The sequence below is a fragment of the Amblyomma americanum genome, chromosome 4 (assembly GCF_052857255.1).
Source record: "Amblyomma americanum isolate KBUSLIRL-KWMA chromosome 4, ASM5285725v1, whole genome shotgun sequence".
In the NCBI taxonomy this organism is placed as follows: Eukaryota; Metazoa; Arthropoda; class Arachnida; order Ixodida; family Ixodidae; genus Amblyomma; species Amblyomma americanum.
The window spans coordinates 176,624,597-176,648,889 of NC_135500.1; the positions used below are offsets into that span (position 1 = coordinate 176,624,597).

Below are 24,293 nucleotides of genomic sequence, written 5' to 3' on the forward strand. Positions count from 1 at the left end.
TTCAGCCTAGTTGGCTCGTGGTTTTGCTTTGCTGGGTCGTCGGCAAATTTGACGACGATATTAGACTCTCAGGTTAAGCTCAGGTCGAGGTTAAGCTGATCTCATCTGTTCGCGCCGCAGATGGAAGTTGTTGAAGACGATGTGCAATGCAGAGAGGAAGCATGTGTTGCAGTTTAACGCGAGACGTGATCGGCTGCGGCAATAGCACAGTGCCCTGGTGCAGTGGGCAGCGAAGCTGATTTGTTCGCTCCGCCGCGTGTTCGAAATCAAGTCGCGGCCATGTTTATTTCATTTCTGCACCCTCACGGTCAGGGACGCCACAAGATCCTTGGTTGTGTTCGACCTCGTGAAGTCGTGCTTTTGCTCTAAAATGATTCAGTACAGCCTATTGTCCTCTGTAGTCTTGCATTCACAATGCGCTTGTTGCGTCCGGAGCGCCAGACAGATTTCATCTGCGTAGACTGAGATTTTAATAGTAGGTGGCCAGCATTTGTCCAAAACCAACAAGAGAGATATTGAACAGGGTAGGACTTAAAGTCCACCCCTGAGGAACTCCACGAAGTATTCGATGCAGGGCTGTGTGGTCTTCACTCGTTGGCATGAAAATATTCATTGTCAACAGTTGAGTACACTTTTGGTACAGTCATAACATTAACGCTTGACGTTTTAGCACGTGTTACTGCATTCATGAAGTTTTTGCAGTCTAGGTGTGAGAGCTCCGGTTTCTCTACGGTGTCAGCTGAAACATCTCAATCCCTGCAGCGTACTTCACGCCACCAACCTCAATGTACTATCACGATAAAAAGTTTACGGGACGCGAGAGTTGGGAAAAAAATTATTTGAGCGTAGCCACTGATCCACTCGCCTGAAATATGGCGAGGTATAATGGAACGTGCATGTTCTGTCCGTTGTTAACAATACCATGCCACTGGGTGGCGAGTCATAGCTATGTAAAATGCACTATTCCGAGAACACGCGTCCCGTAATATTTTTGATCGCGATAGTACGTAGGTAGGTGATCGCTGCCATGAGATTCTATTTTCGAGACCAGGCTCCTGAGGACAACAGACCGTGCAGAAGCCATAGAGACGTCAAGGGCACTGAACTTTGCACCTTGATAAAAAGTTGCCTGCCCATTGTTGAGAAAAGTTATTGTTGAACGGTTCAAAGTCAAATGTCTTGCATCATGCTGTTGATCTGCGGTCTTCCCAAGGGGGGCGATGTGGATTGAAGTCTCCCGTTATGATGTGTGCAGTAGGGGTACTGCGTGCGGTTTCCTGAAGGCGGTTAATTCATGAAAACTGACACTAGGAGGTATGCTACGCGACGATCACTGTAAAGGACAGGTTCATAATCTTGACAGAGGCCGCAATGTATTCGTTTCGTCAGCCGGCTGGTATGAGATGTGGAATGGAGGTGACGTCTTTCAGGACAGCCAAAAGGACTTTGCTGATGTCAGCGCCAGTCATCGTTCAGAGAACGGTATAGCCTGGAAGACGGGTATAGAAGTACGTAGTCGAGATTCTGATATGGCAGTGATCGGAAAACGGTCATTTGAAACAATATGTCGAAAATTCGACAGACATGGACGGAGGCTGCAGACATTCCGTTAAAGGATGGTGGCCTTGTCACGGATGCTTTGTACGCTAGAGGGAGCAGCTGGTCGATTGACTGCTACCGCCATTTTGCAAGCAGAGATGAAATCAATTCAGGGAATGTTAGGATGTTTCGCCATCGGCGAGGAGAGTTGTGTAAGAAAAGCGCGGACAGCCTCAACAAGCAAGCACGGTAGGCAACTGGAACTCTGAGTTTTGGCGAAGAGATATGTCGCGAGTGTGGTTCCAGGATACACGCTGTGACTGCGGTCGCCACGCAGTAATCTCCTGTGTGCTGTCTACGGGAGGTGGCTGAACATCTTGGCGCGGTGGAAGAGGATGGAACTCAACGGCGTCCTCAATGCGCAGGTGGCTGGCTTCATCTTCATGCGGTTGTTTAGTTTCTTTCTTCGCCGCCGATGAACTTTTCATGCGGCGACTATTCCAAATTTGGTTTTGCTCAATTTAAGCAGCTCTTCGCTGACTTATAGACTATATTATTCGAGTTCTGGTACTTGTAGATTATTTTCTCCTTTTAGTAGGCAGTGTAGGGAGCAAACGTCTCCTCATGCTGCTTATCGCAGTTAGGACAAATGGGGTTATCACTTGGAGATGCAGTTCGGTCATGATTGCCACCACAACGAGAGCAGTGCAAGGGAAGCTGGCAAGCGCTGGCCACATGGCTGAAGCGTTGACATCTAGTGCATTGCGGTGGTGTTTCAATGCACTCATACAGATATGGTACCGTGTACAGCACAGAATAACGTATTCCGACGGAGATTACGTCGCAAATACAGCACGGATGTTTTCGTAGTTCAAATACCATGACGCCGCCCGATCCTGTTGACAGGCTCGTCTACGATTCACCGCGCTCTCTTCAAACGACCTAAAGTTCCTTAAAAAAAATAAGACTTCTGAGAACGGCACCGGGACGACGTCTCAAACATAACCTTCCCAGGCGCGCACACAGCCGCACACGTATGAAGGCAGAGACGGCCCAAAGGGCAAGCCGCAAAGAAGAGATCAGTTTCACTGACCCTGGGCCACGGCGTGCGCGCGCACTCGAGGGCCGTGGACGTCGACACAAGTTTAGAAGCTTGGCAAACCGCAGCGTTCAACACCGCGGGGACGTTGCATGGGCGGCCGCCTTAATGGTCTTTTGTGCTGCAGAATATGGCAGCGTTCCGAGCTGGAGACGGCGGCGGGCCTTATCGGCTCCCATTGGAAGGAAGCAAGGGCCAAGAGGTGATCGCCAGGCTCCGAACACAGATGCAGCGCCTGAATCCGGTCGTTAAGGCGCCCGATAGCCTGGGAGTGCCCGACACGCTCGTGTACAGTGCGCCTCCGTTCCGGTCCTTGACTCATGCGTGTGGCGCACAGCTCCGGCTTGCGCGCAGCGAGCGCGGTCTATTGTTTGTGCAAAAAGTGGCGCTCGCGTTTCGGGTGCACATAGGGCCGTGCGAACCCCGCGGCGGATAAGGTTGCCCTCCTGCCGCACGAGACAGAAACAGCGGAAAGAGGTCGTAGAAATCACGCTCTTGTGCAGCCGTAACGAAGGGGGTACGCCGGAAACGCGTGTGCTGATGCACGGCGATCTCGCACTGCCGCTTTCTTGAAAGGGTGGCGGCCAGTCTGGTAGCCGGACAGGAGGCGGTTAAGGTGATTCCGCAGGCGCAGACAAGAGCTGGTCCGGTTCGCAGGCGCCAGAGATGTTTTAAGTTGTTTCACTGCCACAGTTGTCCCCACCCCCTCTCCCATCTTCGTTTCCGATAAATGAGAAAACCAGTCTGTTGTGCGCATCTTCGTGAGAGACAACACATCGTCGTGACCTCGTACATGTGTCACACATAAAACGAGCGAAAAAGGCGCATCATCATAAAAAAAGTAACTAGATCAAACATCTATACGTTGTTCTCGTATATGGCTCGATATGTCAACGAAGGTGCACTGCGGCGCTTTTTTTTTCTTGGAGTCCTTGTTTGTGCATACAGACTAAACTGAACACGTATTTCTTTCAGATTCCTGGTCAGGCCGTTTCTTTGTAATTCTCATTTCACTCAGCGCCTTGAACATATGGCGAGAGAGGGAGTAACCGACTCGGAAGCAGAACACCAGCGCCTCCTAAAAACGCATCCAAATAAAAGAACTTTGTTTGCGTCTATGAAGCGCTCCAACGCATTTCAAGAACTTAAGAAAAACATTCCTTGACCTATCTGCGCTTAGCGCCGGACTATACTACTGCAAGAATGTATTCAATGTTATGAGATTATGACTACATCCACAGACCTTCTTACGGCGGCTGCTAAGAAAGCCCGTGCATTTATAGCGCCTTTCTCCTCCAACGTCTACAACGTCTTCTTCTTCATCGCCTTACCAGCCCAACAATGTACTATTGTGTCATGTCTTCTTCAGAAATTTGCTGGAACAAAAAAAAAAAAGGCGTGAGGGAATACCGCGTCTTTTTTCAGCTCTTTTTTTTTGTTTGGAGCTGCCATAGAAGCCAATGCATTCTGTCTGTCTATGTTCTTCTTTCACTTTTTCCAAGCTCAGCTATAAAACATGGATAACCTATTCTCTTACCTACAAGCGACAATGTGAGCAATGTACCTTTGTAGAGACATTGGCACCCCTTATTGCTATCCAAATGAACTTCTACCCTTACCCGGAATTCGGGACAGCGTCCAGCCAGCGTGACAAGCCTAGCAGCCTATGGCGCTTCACCGACAGCTACTCGGTCATTCTTTCTTTCTTATGTCACGGATGATGTCAACGCGTTGTTTTTGGATATTCAAAGCCATGCGCCACGTGATGGCAGGCAAGGGAACTAAGAGCGCTTGTCCCGATTTGCTGGTAATTTGAACGCTTACGCAGGTGAAGTGTTTATGCGGGGGTGGACGGATGGACAAAAATGCGGGGACTGAAGAGGGTGAAATGTGTGCGTATAATACATTGCTTAATTAAAAACCATCAAACAAGCACAAGCACACATTCTTTGATGGCTCAACTAGAACTTTACACATATCCAAGCAACGATTCTTGTTCCGCGTAATGAAAGTGCGCGTCCAACTCAACACACTCCATTGTCTCCCACGAGCAGCAAGCGGCATACGTAGTAAAGGGCGCAAGGCGCTGCAAACCGTTCTGTCATCAAACGGAGCGCCCCCCATGTGAGCGGTGTCAACGGTGCTGCAAACTGGTCGTCACGAGCTGGGAGCGGACGGACTGATTAAAAGGTGGAGCGCACAAGGACAACGCGTGCACTCCGCCCTTCTACGGCCGGTCTCCCGTATAGCAGATTCGACAATTGGCGCGGCTCCTATGTACCCGGGGGGGGAAGGGGGGGGGGCGGGGGGGACTCGCCGCTTGACGTCTCCACCTTCGAGCCTCGATGAAACTATAGACAGCGGCTAATCACGACGAGACGGCGATGTCGCGGCTGCCCCACCACAGATGTGCGTGCGTGTGCGCGCGCGCCGCAAACAAGGACGTATCATCCGTCTCCGGCGTCATCGACAGCCCATCAAGACCTGTCTCCTCGAGGCACCAGTGCCGGGGGGGGGGGGGGGGGGGGGGACATTGGCAGGCACGCGAGATCACAGCGTGATGCGAAACAATGGTACTCCGGGCTGGGAGCGGCAGTAGTCGGAGCACTTGTCCGCGGACGTATCAAGGTTCTCTTTCCAGCGGACCTCTAAAACCGAGAAGCAAGCTGGAAGACGTGTTCCGGAGAATGACAACGGTCTGTCTCTCTCTCTCTTTTCGGAAGCTTGCTCGGTGGTGAAAGACAACCGAGAAAAGACGCGAACAGGTCTCCAGCTTCACAATTCGGGAGGGGGAATAAAACAACAACAAAATAACCTTTGAAGGAAAAGGAGGCGTCATGCCTGACGACGTGTCGGAGATTCCGACAGCGACGAGGGTCAAACACACGAGGAGCGCGAAAGCTCTGCTGAAGCTGAGATGGCATAAATATTCACGTCCTGCGTGTTTGTTGCCTACCTGAGTCCCTGAACGGCGTCTATACGCTTATCTGCAAGGTGACACTGACGACAGCAGCACAGGTGTAAACGACAATTACGATCACTGGCATCCGAAACGCAATATGCCCTTGACACAGGTCTTGCTGACAGTGAGCTCTTTCGAAGATTGTCGATGCTACAGGCGGCCAGGTTAAAGTGCGAAAGTAGATGGAAAATTCCGAAGCGTCGATCGAGGCATCGAAGAACTGCATGATCACTTTAAGGACGTTGAATTCAAGCAGACTTCTAGTTAATGAGTGGCAAAGTACAAAGATGTGCGAACGAGAAAACGAAAGCAGAATGATGTAGTTTTGCTTCAAAACTTGAAAAGCATTCAAAACTTATAAAAGCTTCGCAGCTTCAATTCAAGGACTGTGCACGAGAGCGTGCAGAAGAGGTAAGGCTATGCATGGCCGTGGTCAAAGTCAACAAAGCAAACTTCTCAAACCAACGAATGAAACGAAAAATTATTGCAGCCAGCAACAATTTCACGCTACAATTTAAGGAAGCTCTATCGGCTAGGGACAAAAGGGCTGACTGCGTACTGCTCGGTATAAAATTGTGGATGTACTCCAAAACAGCGGATGTGCCGTGTAAATACCGCGTTCGAATACATTGTTTTAAATGTACTGCGCAACGTCCAAGCCGAAGCGTGTCTAATCTTTACAATTGCACTTTTTTGCTTTATTTACAGTCATTTCATGGCAAAGCCGTATCACCACCCGCGCTCTACGGGTCCTTGCATATTTCCAAAGATTGAAACGCTCTGAAGCCTTGGTTGATCACACGCACGTTTTATGGGAAGAATAAAACTACTACCTATATTTTTCTTCTGCGAGTAACGTTTGGGTCTATTCGGACACACATTACATCAAAAATCTGGTTCACTAATCCCACTCTGAAACATGTAGCACGCACATCTAAGCTTCAGTTCTTTGTAAAGGAGAGATTCTTAGTAGGAAAACCTGCTCTTTGATTGACCGCGGATCGCTTCATGTCTTCTCAGCATTTCCTCTCACAATTCACAATGTTTACTGCTTATATTTGGCGCGTTTATTAGAAACTGATTATTATGCATACATAGTTGACTTATTAATTACCATTGCGCATAATTCATGCCGGCAACACTATGTACTCCGTTCTCTGTTACAAATGAACCACTTCTCCAGGAAACGCTGGAGAGGAATGGACGCGTTTAGTGCGTACCCAGCAAATATAACAAAGTTTTACCCCTAGCCAACCCTTAGGCTGTAGCGCGTAAAGCCAGAAAGCAGAAAAGCCAACACTAGCATCTATTTTCACCCGCGCTGCAAATTCGTTCGATTCATGGCAAGAGAGAGAGAGAGACAAACGGAAAGGCACGGAGAAAAAAAACAAAGCAGACGCACCGATAAAACGTCCAGGCGGCTTCTCAGAACAGTCTTGCTGCCGAGCGGGACACTTAAGTAGGCTTTGTATTCTTGGCTCCAACAATACAACGCAAAACGGGGTACGTCAGCGTTGTTTCTCATATTAAAAGAAAAAGTAAGAAACCATGATAAGAAACGATGTGCAAGGAAGCTCAGACGGGTGTGTTTTTCTTTCCTTGCCAACCGTTGCGCTGTGCTGCCTTGTTCACAAAGACAGTAATTCAGTGTCGAGCGTGAAGAGTGGACAGGTGTGCCTCGAATTATCACGGGTACTGCACTCGTACCTTCACCCGACCTGCTTCAGTACTCGACGCCCCTTCACGTTGGGCTCTGCCACAAGGTTTATAAAAAGTGAGGAGAAGCCAACTTTTCAAAATTGATCTTGATCAGGAGCTTTATCGGAGCGGTTAAAAACGCGAGCGTCCCGTTCACGTAAGTAGCGTGTAAGCTTCGGGGGAAACCTCCGCGGCCTGCTTAGACCTGTCAAGGAGCTTCCCCGTCGCCGCCGGCGCTTAGGCGTGAGCAGCAGTGCGGGCACGGTGCCAGAAACGTGCGCGGAAGGCGCCTGGGTACACGCTCTTTAAGCAAGCCCGGGGGGCGGACGTGCACGGCCATGCCACTCCGCTTTTAACGCCACGGTGAAAATGCCCAATGGTGAGAGCCTCGCCATCGCTCTTCCTCGCGGGGTATTAAGCACGCGCTCGTAAACAGCCTGAAAGGCTCCCCCCTCGCGCAGCTGCTATCCTGGGGTGACAGCGAGGCGTTTTGGCGCTTGATTTATTTTCCTCCCATTGTCTCCTTCCTCGTGCCTTCCTTGGGTAGGCACGCTTCTCGGCAGTCGCCGGCAGCGGACAAAAATGTCGCCGAGGAACAAACAATAATTACCGAGACAAATCGCCCGGTGCCGGTCACGTGCTCTTCACGGCACAATAGCCGTTCGCGTGAGCTGTTTACGACAGCGAGCGAGGTAAAAACATTTACCTGTCGTCATCTAACGCGAATGTGGCGCAAGTATGGTCAGCGTGTTGACAAAGGAAGCATCCCAGAGCATACGCCTAATGCGCCGGGGCATCAAGAGCCAAAGCACTTATCAAAGGGCGAACCCGGCAGCAGAGGATTAGTGTCGCGAGCAACCATCGCCGGGGAAGCAACGAAGACGGCGTTCGACTAACCGCGGGCACTGTGCCAATAGTTGAACTACGGCCAGCTCTCACCAGAAAGAGTTTTCAATAACTTGCCAAACGGCGCCTTGCATGTCGTCGAGAACGTGCAATCGCGTTAATCTGAACGTCGTCCGAGTGCACAAGCCCTGCTTCTGTGCCGGCTGGTATTCATTTTAGTCCACTAGTGCTTAACCAAGGAACGCCCGCGATCGCAAGAATTGAGCCGTCAGCCACGTTCGTTTTAAGTCACAAGTAAGGCGCCTCGAGCGGCAGCCAAAAGCGGGTGGAACTGCTTACGACAATCGAAAAGTGCCTCAATGGCCGCCAACTCTAGAAAACATTCCCAATAACTATGAACGAACACACTGTTCGAGCTGGCAATGGTGCCATGAGTAGCTGCCGGACCGCTTGCACGGTGAAGTAGCCTGATTACTGGACAAGAATCCAAGATTTTCGTTCACAGCAGCAGGGAACTAAACAGGAGTCCACACGAGTTCACCTTTACATGCTTTCCGCGTGAACGTGCGCTAGGCACAGTCGGGTCTGCCACTCTTTTTGAACACTAGATGTGCCACTGTTGCGCAGAACAAAGGTCTGAGGTAAAGCCACATTCGCAGGCAGTGTAAAAAGTTGCAGTCATTTTGCCTTTTACAAGTGTTTTACATATTTGGTTCGTTATTTGTCCTCCATAGGATGCTGTTTTCAGCCTTGATGCTGATGCGAGCATCGTCGAGCCAATGTAACATCACATTGAAAGTAAACGTCTTCGACACAGATCTGTCCTGGACGCAACAACAGATTGCAAAGGCCGTTACTAAATGTTATCGCTGGCAGCCTTCGTCACGTGACCGACCTAAACGAAGGATTGCCTCACTTGACATCCGCCGCTTCATGTATCCGCCCTACAAACTCCTGGAGAAAAGACTGGTGCGGCCTCGAAACGTCGGGATCACTTGCAAGCGTTGATCCTCTGGAGTTCCGTTTCGCCGTTTATAGCGTCACACCTGAAATCTTATTGGAGCTGCATTGTGACGCATCCTAAATGTTCGGTGGTTAAGCTTCATCCGACATCAATCCGACCACATGTTACGGCAGCACTGCTGTAACGGTCATGTGTCTTCATTGTCGGAAAGGTGAATCGATGGGACTAGTACCTATCGTCACAGTTCATTCAGCTCTGTATTCGTTCCTAATGCAAGACAAACGCGAACGCCCTCCTCCAACCTGTCGATTGTGCGACATGTTTGCACAAGCGTACGTGCGTAAACGCTTATCCCATAGCGTTTCTTTGTGTGAGCGCGCACAATGCGTCGCAGCCACGCCGCTGGGGGCAGCCTTGGCCAGCTCCGCATTGCGCGAAAGCGATGAATGAAGCGTACAAAAATAAGAAATGAACAAATAAGAATAAAGGCGGAGTGGACATAGAAGACGGGGCTGGGCGACAGGAGAGCTTCGCTATAGGCCGTAATTCGCCGTGACCATATCAAATCGGAAACACGTTTCGCGGTGGCAAAGGTGACGGTAAAGCGTCCTTGCAACGAGAGATGCTCGGCGGTGGCCGACGTCCCAGCAGCCCGTGTCCCGAATGACCCGCGTTCAGACAGCCGCGTGGTGAAAGCGGCTCGGGATGGTCAGAAGAAAACGCTGCGGATGGTACGGAATGGATTCAGAAACATTTATGCTGAGGCGCAGACAGGCGATCTGTCACACTTGACATTAGAAGTTTGTCGGCAGAAACAAAAATATCCTTTTGCTGGCATTCACTAAACCAGAATTTGTTGCTTCTTTTTTTTGGTGCGATAGCACTGTTGGCCTCATAACCTGCAAAATGCCTCTTTATGGTGAAGCCTCTGAAGCTGGTCACGTGATGCAAGAAATGGCGAGAAATAAACGAGTCTCTGAATGAGGGTGATCTTGCCTAACCCGGAGAAATAAAACAAATATTGCCACGACTGGATTTCAAATCCGCGGCGGGGCGAACAGATCAGCTTCGCTGGCCACTGCGCGAGGGTACTATGCTATCGCCTCAGCTGATCGCACCTTGTGTTAAACTGCAACAAACTATCGCGCTGTGCATTTCCCATCGTCGTCGCCATCAACTGCCATCTGTGCGCAAGTCACGAAAGGAAAGGAAACGCGCCTTTAATCGCGCTTTCAGGTACGTGGCACCACCTGCAAAACCAGTTTTCACGCAATATTTCGTGGTTAGAAATGCTAAACTGGCAGCAGTTTTGCTCTCGGGAGTGTGCAGGAGAAGCGGAAATTTGTGAGGTACAGGATAAACCACGATGTTTCCGTATTCTGAGCGCAAAGTGCTGGGGTGGGGCTTCAGATTGTTTCACCCCTCCCCACTTCCTCGCCTGCACGCCCCGTGCATTCTATCAATACATGTAAAAGTTCCCTACAAAAGCGCCCCTGCAGACGTCACATCAGAGATCGCGTAATACTCGGGTGAACGTTATAGTTCTCGATGGCGATACCACGCGAACCAGGAAACGGCCCGTAGCATTTCTCATCGCTCAGCGCCCAGATAAAATCGCAAACCCGATTTTAAAAAGCGTACAAAAGTTCCCTCGTCCACAGGCATCGGACGTCCGGCAGCGAGCGAGCACGCTCCGTGTTCCACGAGAACTCGAATCGGCGCCAGTGACGAGAGACCAACGCCCCATCAGCGCAACACTTCGGCCCGCTTTGCCGAAAACCGCACGCGCGATTATCTACACTCAGCGGGCTTTCTTTGCCCCGCGTTCCAACGAGGAAGCAGCGCAGCAGCGGCGTTGTTCCTGCAAAGGAGAAACCAGTTTCCAGATCTCGATGAGGGAAGAGAAATGGAGTGACAGAGAGATCGAAAAACAAAGTACGAAAACAATGGCCGCCGGCGTCGCGTAGGTGTGACAGCCGGCGCGCGCCGGTGAAGCGGCGCGGATTGTAGAGGGGAAACCCGCCCCTGTTGGCGCGGGGAAACGCCCGCGTTTTACGGTTCCCAGAGCAGCAGCAGCGGTTCCAAGACACGCGGTTTTGCACGCACGGCAACCGCGCGGCGGAAGTTGGGCTCAACGAAAAGGAAAGCCGCAGAGAGGCTGACCCAGTTGATACAACCGCGGTGGCACGTGCCGACCGTGTACGCACACATGGGGCGCATGCCAGGACTGGTGCTGCTAGATGCACGTGGCCCTAATTGACCCCACTCGATCCGGGGCTTCGAAACAAATGGCTGCGCTTGGCTGAGGCGAGTCGAAGCGAAAGAAGTGCACCTGGTCAGGTTAGGACTTGAGAAACGGCGACCCGACCGTGGACAGTGCGGCCGAACTGGATCAACTGGTCAAGAAAGGCTATATACGGTGCCAGACCGCATGCATAATTGAGCAGCTTGATGATGTCCGGCCGGTGTAGTATAGTTGTGGCATGCACTGTAGTGAAACGACTTGGCGGAATACTCCCCATAACGGTGTGATACACCTCCTTATGGTTGCATGAACAGAGCAGGGCTGACTGCAGCGGTGGCCAAGTGAGCATCGGCCTCGCATGCGGGAGCTGCGGGGTTCGATCCCCAGTGCCGCCGGGTACCCACCGGTGATACAATGGGTACAAGCTAGCTTTCCCCTGCATGGTCTGGTGCTCGGCTTATTTAGGGTTAAATACTTGGAAAATGGGTCTTTGACCCAACCTTGAGGTGTCGAAAATACCTTGTGCCATGGCGTTCTTTGGCCATAGATGCCCTTGCGCCATAAAAATCCAAAATCCAATCCAATAGAGCTGGGTAGACGAAAGCAGTCATTTACACCGTCACTCTCACACCTGGCAGCTTTTACATCTCCGTCTGAGGATAAGCACTGCACACAGTCAGTGCCAACTCAGGCTTCTGGGTGGTGCAAAATGAATGGGCTCCGAAAGCGGTCGGGTGTAACCGTATATAGGACAGCGTTCGGTTGCGCAGCTTTGAAATAAGCCGTCTTCAGCCACATTTGAAGACCAGTTCAACGAGTTGCACTGCCAGTTCTACCTGTAGGCCACTGAGTTTAGAGGAAGTGCTCTTACAGCGTAGATATCTAAAGACAAGTAAGCAGGCGAAAAAAAAAACGTGTGAAATAAACTGAGCGCACATGACACTACGACCTGTAATGAAAAGGCCGCTAGCACTGATGCCTACATCAAAACGAGTTTCAGGCATTTCATTCCTCCCGTTGCAGAGTACGTCAGCCAAACGCAACCAGCTCTGTTTAACGTTTCCGCCTTGTTTGGACATTGCACGGCTCTTCCTTTTGCCAGAGTGAATCGAGAGAGAGAGAGAGAGAGAGAGAGAGAGAGAGAGAGAGAGAGAGAGAGAGAGAGAGAGAGAGAGAGAGAGAGAGAGAGAGAGAGAGAGAGAGAGAGAGAGAGAGAGAGAGAGAGAGAGAGAGAGAGAGAGAGACTTTTGCACAACCCATGTCCGGGTCACTGCCTCCCTTCGGTGAGTTAAGGCTGCAGATCAAGGTATACGAAGTACACGCCGACAGGTGCCGTATCCGTGCTTCTTGGGGAACAGACGGGAAAATGCGTGGCTCTACAGCCAGTGTCTGCTTTGTTTTACGTGGTATCCTGCGTCCGCAAGTGAGAGGTCGCCTCTAACAACGTTGCCTTCCAGGGATCCGCAATCACAGCAGCAGCTGTACAAGCGCTTGGTTGTCACGCTGTTTCCTTTAAAATTTCTCGCCATAACGATTACATGCGAATTACATCACCGCTTCGCAAAGTGCTACAGTGCGTATACTTCCCAATGCACTCGACGCTCATTGGGCTCTTGGCGCCAAGGCTTTGCGGCTCGTTAAAACCGAAAACCGAGCTCCATTCAGACTCCTCTTTCACTCCAGACCTTCTGGCGGTCGTCCATTATACGGAAAATCCTACCCACGGGCACCCGAGGCCGACACAGGCGTCGCTGTCCTGTCCTTAGTCGCTCCCGGCCTACTACATCATGCACAATAAGTCAATTATCTCGCCCTTTTGACTCATTGCTTTTTATATCTGTAGAAGTTACCGCTGCTGTTTCTGATCAAACCGTGATTTCGGTAAAATAATAACCATAACCACGACAGGTATACCGAGGAAAGAGAACGCACGTTGATGTGAACAAAGGTCCTTCGAATGCGGACGTTCCACTGACGTTTCGGTCTAGCTGGCGTCGGTTTTTCCATCACTTACGTACGTCAGCGGTCGCTCCTCGGGTCTACGTATGCACTGAGATGGAAGCCCTTGCCTGCATCTTGTTCGGATATGTAACTGCAGAGTCAGCCTCGGTATGAAGGCAATCGCTTTCGTGCTAGCTGCCCACACGATTATTTCTTTGTGTGTGTGTGTGCAACGATATTCCTTTTTTTTTCGAAAAAAAAAAGTGGCAGGGCAGGATACAGGGACGACAGAGCCAGCTATTTCCATGGATTTTGTTCGATTTTATTGCGACTGAGAACAGCCGTAACCCGCTTTGTCCGAAAAGGTTTGCCCTGAAGTGACCACTGCCATACTAATTTTGACTGTACCAGCCTATGTACACCGTAATTGGATGAAATCAGTCCGTTTTCCTCGCGAAGTTACCCAAGTAAGGAAAGAACACATCAAGAGTACTTGCTGCATATATAATACTCCTGTCGCGAGAATTTACTTCACAAACAGCCGAAAAAAAAATCAAATTTTTGACAACGATTTCGCCTCGTTTTATTATTTGGAGCAGATTAACAGATGTATTTAGCACGCAGGTGGTCTCTCGATTTCTGAAAGACGTAGGGCGACTAACTTCCGCGTGACTAATCGGACATGCACGAGAGAGCAAGAAGTTATTATGGAAACGCCGCTGTACTTAACCATAAGTGGCTTCAGAACTATCTTCAACTGAGAATCAGCACGCCCCACACGGCCGGCTGCGCAATCTCGAGCGCCCGAGTCGCGACGCGCCTTTTGCTCGCGCAAGAGGGCGCTCGACGCCAAAAATACACGCTCCCAGGAAACGCGCGCAGAAATCTGGAAGCAGGCGGCCGAGTGGACGCCGCCCGCACGTCGTTAATCAAGCATTCGGCTTCCTACTCGCCGTCTGCGCCGCTGACCAGAGCACTCCGCTCCGTGTTGGGTCCTCTCGGGCTTCAGCTTCCTCCGGCCTGCCTGCCTGCCTGCCTTCTTTCTTTCTTTCTTTCTTTCTTTCTTTCTTTCTTTCTTTCTTTCTTTCTTTCTTTCTTTCTTTCTTTCTTCGGCGCATACTTGACTGCTGACAAACGGACTCGCAACTACCGTTCGATCGTGCGCGCAATATCGGATGAGCTCACGTCGTCGTCGCCGTTTTCCAGCATGCGCATGCGGCTGCTGCCGGATGCATTTCCACCCACGTGGGGGCAGCCGTGTCGGGAACCAGTTCTTTTCTTCCTTTCCGCGGAAAATAAAGACACGATAGCCGTGTTTTTCTCTTTCCACGCATTTTTTTTTTTTTTTTTTTTTGCGGAATCGCGGTGCGTGTTGGAATATACGTTCTGCTCACGGCAGACGGAGCAACGCCGAATATAATTCACAACCTGCTGACTCGTTAGACGAGGCCTAGCAAAAAAAAAAAAAAGAGAGAAAAGTGCGCTTCCGTCATGCACTTGTCGTCCGCGTTACTACAGATACGGGCCGATAAGGATACTAAGGAGAGGAAATGCGGGGATCGCTAAGACCGCGAAATAAAGAGGCCAGCAGTCATGCACTGAAACCGCAGAAGGAAGCGAAGGAGCTGCAGCGTTCAACTCAGCAGTCGAATTAAACAAAGTGGCCCTGTGCCCACGCAAAGAACTGATAACGATAGGTGCATCACTCAGACCACGTGACCACAGGGTATATAAAATAATACAAAAATTTAGACAACAGCAGATCCACAAGTACATAGAACCCGATGGGGAACTTGTGCTGAAGTTTTCGGTGCCGATTGTAGCGCCATAACACACTGCTTAGCGAGAAGAGCAAGCAGTTTTGGGTAGTACTATAAGTGCTTTTCCGCGCCACCTTCAGGCGCTTATTGGCGTGAGCCTCCGCGCTCTGTCGAAGGCGCACGTACCGTGCGTCAGCCATCTGGGCTACGTCGAGAGAAGCTAGGCAATGAATGCTGTCAGCCAAACGCGGGTATCTAATCGCGCAGAATGTGTTCTCGCGTTTGCAGCGGCCCAAGCGGCTGACAAAAGCAGTTTTGAGTCACCGAATGGAACAATTGCAGTGCCACCTTGGCAGCGCAGGTTCCTCGTACTCGCAGTAAAACGGAGACAAGATCGGAGCGTCACCCACGACGTCCGCATGCCGCGTGTGGTGGGCACTAACCGATTCAGCTGCGGCCGTAGCAGCAACATATGCATTAATTCATTCATATATGGAATTACCAGACAGCTGCCGCCTCAGCTCAAGCGCTCCGATCTTCCCCGTTGAGCATTAAAAGGCGAGCTGTATACGTGCACTGCCGGGTGCTGTATGTGAGCTCGAGGGGGTGATTCCGTGCCCACGTATGTACAGTCTTTGCCAAAAGTAACCAGGCTGGACGGTTTGGTTCCGAGTCGTGTATTGAAGCTATTACGCCAGTCCTCAAGCTCCAAATCTCTGTACGGTAAGGCGAACCCTTGTCCTCACCTTACGAGAACTTTTTGATCTTTAGGGAACCCGTAAGGGCTACACTGTTCGAATGAGAAGCAAACCATGCAGCGTGGTTACTTTTTGGCAAAGGCTGTACATACCTCAGATACATTTTTCCGGGTGCATAATGGTGATAAGACATCGATACGAACTCCCACAAAGCTGAACCAGCAACGCCAAGTACCTCGCGCGTTTACTGGACAGAGTGCAGTACGAGTGGCAGCCCGCGGTGAGTCGACTGCGCAGATTTTGGGAGAGTCCGGCTTTTACAGCTGTTCAAATTATCGCCTAAGATACTGGACAAGAAAATTCCGTGCAACAAGCAATGTGTTCGCGTGACTGGACACAAAGAGGGGAACTGCGTTGCAGACAGCCAGACGAGCGCGCAAACTAAGTGGTTAAAATCCGCAAAACACACGTGAAAGGGCAAGGCGAGGCCTGCCTCGAACGAGGAACTTGGCTGAGCTAACTGCTCACTCAGATTATTATTACTGATGGACTTCACGTCCCACTTCCCATTACGTCCTGGTTAGGCTGCAGTGTATGCGATTGATCGCAATGGAGCAGGCGGCGGAGGAGGGATCACGTTATGCGCAATTGGGACAGCGGAAGGCGTGTTCTTTTTATTATTTTGTTCCCAAAGTATACGGCCCTGGCATATGAGAATTCCTTCCGCGTTTTCTAGAAGCCAACTTAAATTCTGCTTTTGGGGCGCTCTTAAGCGAGAACGTTCGTAACGTTCCCGATATAGGTTGTGCAATGGCGCCTACGCTGTGGCAAGGGTAAAAGTTCGAGCGAGTTGATCGTTCATTCTAGCCGGACACACACAGCAGTCCTTGTGTGGCACTGTGGCACTTGTTAGCGGGACAGTTACAAGAACAAGGAGCAGTGCAATTTACATCTCTCCACTCACAGCTAGAGCAACGTGGTACTGACGGAAGGTACTCGATTTCGAACGCAAAATATTAAAAAGGCTCTTCAACTGTTTGCCATTCCTCCAGGCAAGGAAATTACTGCTGCTGGAGCTGCATTGCTACCACTGCCCTCACCCCTACCTAAGAGAGCCGCTTTTCATGTCCACATATACCACCGAATCACAGATAGAACTTTGTCAGACGCCTGCATGCGAATATGTCAACCGTAGATTATCGTTGACATCAGAAGGTTATCACATTATCCTATAGCGGCGACGTCATAGTTTGTTGTTGTTGTTGTTAAGAGCTGTTGCTACTTCTGCCGATGACCTAGTAGACTACCAGACGAACTATTCTATACTGCTACTACGAGGGACGTTTTTCAGCGTTTCGACAGCATCGTATACGTTGCCGTCTGAGCTCTGAAAAACATCCCTGGCGCAGCACAGCTATAAACACAATAAACTAGCCCAACCTATACACGCTTCGGAGGCTTTGCTGGTCTATCCCATCCGGGTGCAACGCAGTCAATCGCGCAAGGCAAGCCGACGCCAGAAAAAATTTATCGCATGAATACGCACACAAATGGTGGCGGATAGCTGAAACGTCCGCGAAACGGTCACGCAGTCTTCCAGTAAACGCACGGCTCAATGAGCCGTCCAAACGGGGAATTCCTCTGGAGTACGAAAAACAATCGACTACGCATGCGCAGTAGCCTTCTACCGTACACGCCCCGGCGATAAAAACGTTACACAAGACGTCGCTCGAGCAGAAATTCCGCAGGCATGAAGGCGCGGACGAAGGAGGTCGAGCAACGGTAGGTCGACAGGGGGGAATGGGGGGGGGGGGGGGGGGGGGGGTAGTTTGACAGTTTGACCGCATGGCGCTGCATGAGCGCGTTCCAGCTTGTTTACAAAACGTGGCGCATGCAGCCGCTAGCCTCACAGCTCGAGAACTGGTCATTGTATGACACTCTCAAGCGAGACTCTCTCTATCGGACGGTGCGCTTGCCACACAGCAAAACTGTCACAAACGATTCTAAACAACGTCGAAATAAGAAAATACCTGCCATGAAAGAACAGAGAAATGTTACGAAAGCAGAAAACAAGGGCTGTGATTGCTGACAAAAGTAAATTGCCGAGCCACCCCCCGCTTGAACTGAACACTATGTAAATGCTATTCCACTGTACCACGACGGTAATTTACGATCCAGGCGTCGTGTTAAGTTTCTTTTCCGTAAGAGCACCGCGTGATCGGCTGGGATACGAGAACTTGCCACTCATAACGAGCGACGAAAGAGTAAGTCATTCACAATAACCAGCCAGAAATTCGCGTACCAAACGTGAACGGCCCGCAGTTCTGCGAATAGGCCCCGGGCTTCCGGCGTGGCTTCAATGCACCAACGAGCAAGGCCGCACCAGCGCCGCTTTTGACTCCGCAGTCGCTGGCTGCGCGCTCTGGGCCTTGTAAACACGCTGCCCCCGAGAGCGGGAAGCGTCAGGCGAGACGCGGCGAATGCGACGGTCGGCTTTCACAACGTATCACGGCCACCGGCATAGTGATGAGGGGGTTGCGTACGGACGAGACGATCGCGGTGGCTGCGTGGAACCCGACTTTCGCGCTCGATGCTGGCAGAGGAACGATCGCTGCAACGCGAAATGATACGGAGCGAGACGCACGTGTCTATCGTAACAGGGCGCGTCTGTCAAAGTTCTCCGCTCAGACGGCCACGCGGCAGTGCACAAACACGAAGACGCCGCATGCGCCGTGGGCGAGAGGCGTCGATCGCCTCGCCTGTAGATGACGATCTGGTCTCTGAAGGTCGCCATTAAGCGATCCGGATCGCCTGTCTTGTACGCCCGGCCCACTGCTGTAGAACTGCTCAATCGCCTGTTGCGCTGCAGTCACCGGCATCTTGGATGAAGCAGATGCACCGCATTTCATTTCGCTTGGGTTTCAAAATGAATGACGATGCTGGAATATCTGACCTTGCTGCGGCTGTTTTCTGTGATGATGTCACTAAATGGCCTTCTTGAGCCCCTGGGCTTTCTCTCCTTCTCAAAAAGAAAAGAGGTTTATGGGGGTTTAACGTCCCAAAGCGACTCAGGCTATGAGGGACGCCGTAGTGAAGGGCTCCGGAAATTTCGACCACCTGGGGCTTTTTAACGTGCACTGACATCGCACAGTACACGGGCCTCTAGAATTTCGCCTCCATCGAAATTCGACCGCCGCGGCCGGGATCGAACCCGCGTCTTTCGGGCCGGCAGCCGAGCGCCGTAACCACTCAGCCACCGCGGCGGCTCAAAAAGAAAAGAAAATTCGAACATTCTGGAACATATATCTCTGGAACCGTAGCGATATGTTCGTTCAGAATACGTAACGCACTCTTGAATGCAAAGCAATCATTTCATTTCTTTGGTCCTCTGACAGTAAGAATAGTGACCTCCCACACCAGCTAACGACGCCATTTGATGAAAAAATAAATGTTTCTCTATTTTATTGTTCTCCAAATGCAAAATCTGAGCATAGCTCGTAGCGCACTCACGAAAGAACAGCAAAAGCGCCAAGGAAAATATCGTTATCTTGACGCACTGAGTGCGAGGAGGATATTAGGAGTGCGTCCTTGACCGTATACTCTAACCTCACGCGTTGCTCGAGATTGATGAGGCGACATTTAAGCCTTTCCGACAGGTCTAAGGTGGCGAGGTCTGACTTCGGTAAATCGATGCAGACCTCGACTCATCCCCAGGTGAGCCGGATTCCTTTCCGGCGGCTGAATGTACTAACCACTCCCTGGTCCGACGACGTGGCTCAGGAATCTTGACGCATGCGATGAGGCGCCGTGAAACTGACATTGAAGTGCTTCCCAGTCCGTTTTCTAGGAACAGGGGCTTTAAGGCGCAGCCTGCGTAGCGGGCGTGCTGTCGGCGTTCGCAGACTGGTTTCGCATGCCAGATTTCCGCGCAAACAAATCGATAACTCGGGGAGACGTTCAAGCATGCGGCTCAGCAACCACACCTTTGTGATGCAGGACGCGCCTCAAGCTCAGCTGAACCAAACGAAATTCCGACTAAGCTGTCGAATTTTGAAGTTCGCATGATTAAGAAAAGAACAACTCCTGATTCATGCTTCTTTTTTGCGCATTCGTGTCCGTTAAGACGCACACATGCCCAACATTCTCGGGCAAAGATTTTGAAAATTCGAAAATTTTAAGACACTTATGAAAATATTGAATGTAATGGTTCATTTTTCTGATACGTAGCAAAGCCTTTCTTTTGAAGTGTTTCAATCGACCGCATCGAACAGTTAAGACTGCCATACAAAACCAACGGGGAACGCTTTTGACGATATCAAAAGCGTTAATAGAAAAAATAATGCAAGACTGCCGTCGGGTGATACTGGGGATATATTGATTGTTATAGTAAAATCTTACGTTATATGAAAATGTTGCATTCAAAATAGGTTTCCCGCTCAAAAATGTTTTTGTACAGAATTTTTCGGTATGTGCGTATTTTGAAGCCAGAGCCGACTTTGACGACCATAGAAGAACCGGCTGGTTCAGCGCTTTGCGTAAAAAAACCGCGATCAAAAAGGAAAAACATCTTTCGAATGCACAATGACGGTCCCCTGAAAGAACCACACCGTAAGCTAACGGCGGCAGAGGCGAGGGAATGGCGACAACTACAGACGAACACCTTTCCTAACCTACACAAGTACCACATCATCTTCCCCGACAGATATGACAGCAACTGCCCCTGGTGTGGCGGAATTCCAACAACATATCATGTAACGTGGGGCTGCTCCAGTCCCAAGCCCCCCGAACTAGACAAACATCACTCCGAGGAACAGTGGGAGTCTGCCCTGCTCAGCTCTGACTTGGCGACGCAGCGAAAGCTGATATCCCAAGCAAGAGCAACTGCGGTGGTCCTGAAATAAGGACTCCACCCAAAATGTGTATTTTCGCCTCTCTCTCCTACCTTTTTGGAATAAATGTTTTCTACTACTACTACTACCCCTGAAAGAATGCGTACAGAGCGTCAAGATCAACGAAGCGGAAAGTGGGTAAACAAGAAAACAACAGTGTCGATTAGGATGCAAGTAAATGCCTTTTTTTTTGTGCAAAAACTAGAGCTCGTAATTTATACGTGCAAACATCTTCTACTTCTTACCATATTCGCTTCGCGCTATTCCTACCCATTTTACAGCTGCAATATGGTAGTTTCATTTTCCGCAACGCATTTCGCATGAAAGATGAACAGGAGTCCATCTTCTTTTTATTCAATGCACACAAATGAGTGCTCGAACTAATTTCCGTCTCAAAGTGGCGCGTTTTAAAGCGTCGTGTGTCAAACAAGACAAAGTGTTGCCAACGGAAAGACAGCTCCTAGTCTCAGACCTCTCAGTTCCGTTCAGGGAGTAGTGACCGCCAGTCCCTAGATCCGAAATCACGGTTAGCCCACACCAAAGCGGAAAAATAAAAGAAGAAAGAAACAGTCGGAGGAAGCGAAAACAAAGGCCGCAGCCACAAACGCAAAGAAAACGCCAACCAGGCAGCATTGTTTCGAATGCTCGCGATGATCCCTCGCGTCTCTCTCAGCGGGGTTGCGTCCCGCTAAAAGGGGAGCACGCGACTGCTCTCGCGCCTCGACACATGTGGACAAGCATCGCCCAACCAGAACTAAAGTGCAACGGGAAAGGAAAGCAGGATAAGAAGAGAAGCGGAAAAGGCGTCCGAAACGAGGCAAAGGGGCCGGGCCAGTAGCACTCACGTGGAGCAGTAGCATCGCCGCGGGGAGCATTTCTCTTTCTGGTGCGCCGGCTGTTTGGATCAGTGTGGTGCACGGTCTCGCTGGGGCGACGCGCGCCAGTTACTGCACGCGGTGGCGGATGTGGTCGGGGCGGCAAGGGTTGAAGGGGCGCTCCCGATGCTGCCGCTGAGCGATGTCCGAGCGGCGACTGGACTCGCGCGCTTTTTTCCACGGCGGCGACAGCTCGGAAGGCAGCAGCGCCGCTCGAGTGAGAGAGGGCGACTGCCGCCCGAGAAAGGACGATGTGCCGCCGAGAAGAAAGGAGTCGGGCTCCGTGCGGGACGAAAGAGCGAGGCGCCGCCGCCGCGCGAAGTCGTTCATGACACGGCAGCGCGAGTGCACGGCGCGAAGGTCGGGTCGGCCGCCCTCGGAGAAGGGGTGCCCCCCCCCCCCCCCCCCCCCCCCCTCCTTTTCCGCCGTCGACAACAACAAGCGAGCGCTCCTCACACTCGACGACGTCTTCTTCGTTGCCGGGGCCATCTCCTCCCCCCCACTGCTGAAGCCGCTATGCGAACATCCCCGGCGGCAAAGTTGGCATCAACGCTCCGGGATTGTCCTACATGCCGGCGAAACGAAATGCGAGGCTCTCCGCCATATCCGCCAGATGCTGCGAAGTGGTCGAATTCAGGCATTGCATGTAGACGCATTCAGTTCGCCTGTCTCGTGCCAACAAATCTTATACTACCTCCTCTGTTCGCCAAAGTCGCCCACGTAAAATTGGAATCTATTTTGAAAACCTATGCTGCTCTTACATAGTCATAGAAACTCACAAGAAAATTAGCAGAAATATGGCTCCACAAAAAAAAAAACAACTAAAGAGAAAGCTCATGGCGACCTTTCTATTAACCCTAAACATGATTGAACTTATCAAGAAGGTTGTGATAAATACAAACCGTTTGTAATCGATTGAGAAGTTCTACAGTTTTCGCCACAAGAACGGCACAAAACTTTCACAGTAGTTTCGTTACAAAACATCAACACACAAGAACTAATCAAGAACTCCACAGAGAAAATTGGAGTCTGGACAGGATTAACGAACTTCACTCAGCGACTACTCAGCCAACCTTAAGAATGCATGACGTCGTCATCAAGAAGACTCATTTCACTGTGGCAATATTGGATTGACAAACTATGCGAAGTCATCCAAAAAATCCCCATACAAAGTTTATGATGACTTCCGTTTAAAATATCAGCCTGCACGAGCAAGTAAAAGCTATGTAACTGATGAATTTATAATGCAATTATAAAACTGGGCGGCCACCCCCTCTAGCGAGAAATGTGAAATAGGAAAAGCATGCCGAAACCAATTTTCTCGACGAAAACAATTTTCTCGACGAAAAAGTGCAAGAAATGCACGCTACAAATGAGACTGCCCTCTCATCTTTTTTTTTATAAATTAGCCCTGCTCTGCATGTTGTAAATTTTAGAGATGTAAATTCGGCATTCAGTGCAGCCAGTCATAAGAAATATTTCTAATAGAACAGTACGGACCCTACAATGCCTCGTGTTACTGGTTATCAGCAATTACATGTGCATTTCATTGCAATGCACGGCGACATTGCTTTCATCATCATCATCATCATCATCATCATCATTAACATCAGCCTGACTACGCCCGTTGCAGGGCAAATGCCTTTTCCATATCTTTGCAAGCAACCCTGCCCTTCGCCAGCTGCGGCCAACCTATCCCCGCAATCTGCAGCCCTCTGCCACGACGCTTGCCCTCATATACGCGAAGGTAGCTACAACGCATAAAGAATTCCAAGGAAATGCTTGCAAAACCTTTGCAGTAAGAACACTTGAGATATGAACGCCTGTGAAGAACGTGCAAGATACTTCTGGGCTACAAGCCGACACCGATACTGTAGTACAGCGATGGTGTGAGCAGTGGCAAACGCAGTCCAGCTTAAAGAAAACTATGCGTTTTTGCTTTCAAGGAAATGAGGTGTACTGCGAACCGTTTGCTTACATCCCCACTTATTCGCGTTCACTAATCGACTGCAATGAGTGTCCGTTTGCATACAAACAGACACTTATCGTGGTCAGTTAGTGAATACAAATAAGTGCTGATATCAGTTAACAATCAAAATGTATTGGCTTCGCTATGTTGATTTTCTGACCGCAAAAGCATGCAAAAGAGTGAGGTTTTTCAAGACGCCCTGTACAAGATTATTTCCAATAATCGCTAGAGACTTGTGAACAAAATACATATAACATCTGTCCTTTAATAAGGATGTCCCATATAGTACACTGCGACGGAATTCAATAGAACTAAGCAAAAAAGAGAAAACACAGCCACCTGATTCGCCTCTGGCAGTTGTGATTGAGAAGTTTCTATAACCAGCAGCCACGTAGACAATAGTCTCTAGAGAGAAGACGAAAAAACTATTGAAATATTAATCCCAGTATCTATTACAACAGAGCCACATATTCCACGCGGGAAGGATTTCTCGCCGCCCCATGTTATAGGTCCCAGCATGTGGACCATTCATCAGCTGAGTGCACAGGGATTTAAGCATAAACCGAATTGCTTAACGATCACTGAGGGCAAAGTTATGTGGGCTTGAATCGATATATTACCGCACTCTAACGACAAATACGGTGAGTCGACATATTTTTTTGTGGGGACTCGGATCCCATAGTCTGTATACAATAGGCTGCACCGTATTTAACTTCAAAACGGTGTTCACCGAGTCCCTTTCGGCGTAGGCGTCATGAATTTGAATGTGCTGGGAACATTTCGACATGCAATTTCCTAAGCAGTAAAG

General features: G+C 50.2%; 1 protein-coding gene across 1 annotated transcript in view; it reads right to left on the minus strand.

The window, feature by feature from the left end:
* LOC144128715 (uncharacterized) overlaps positions 1 to 21,893 on the minus strand; it is a 60,911-nt gene extending 39,018 nt beyond the window's left edge. Inside the window, exon 1 of the mRNA XM_077662353.1 lies at positions 21,487 to 21,893. Coding sequence (XP_077518479.1) covers positions 21,487 to 21,516 — 30 coding nt within the window. The 5' untranslated portion in view covers positions 21,517 to 21,893. The remainder of the gene's footprint in view (positions 1 to 21,486) is intronic.
* Positions 21,894 to 24,293: the final 2,400 nt, after the last annotated feature.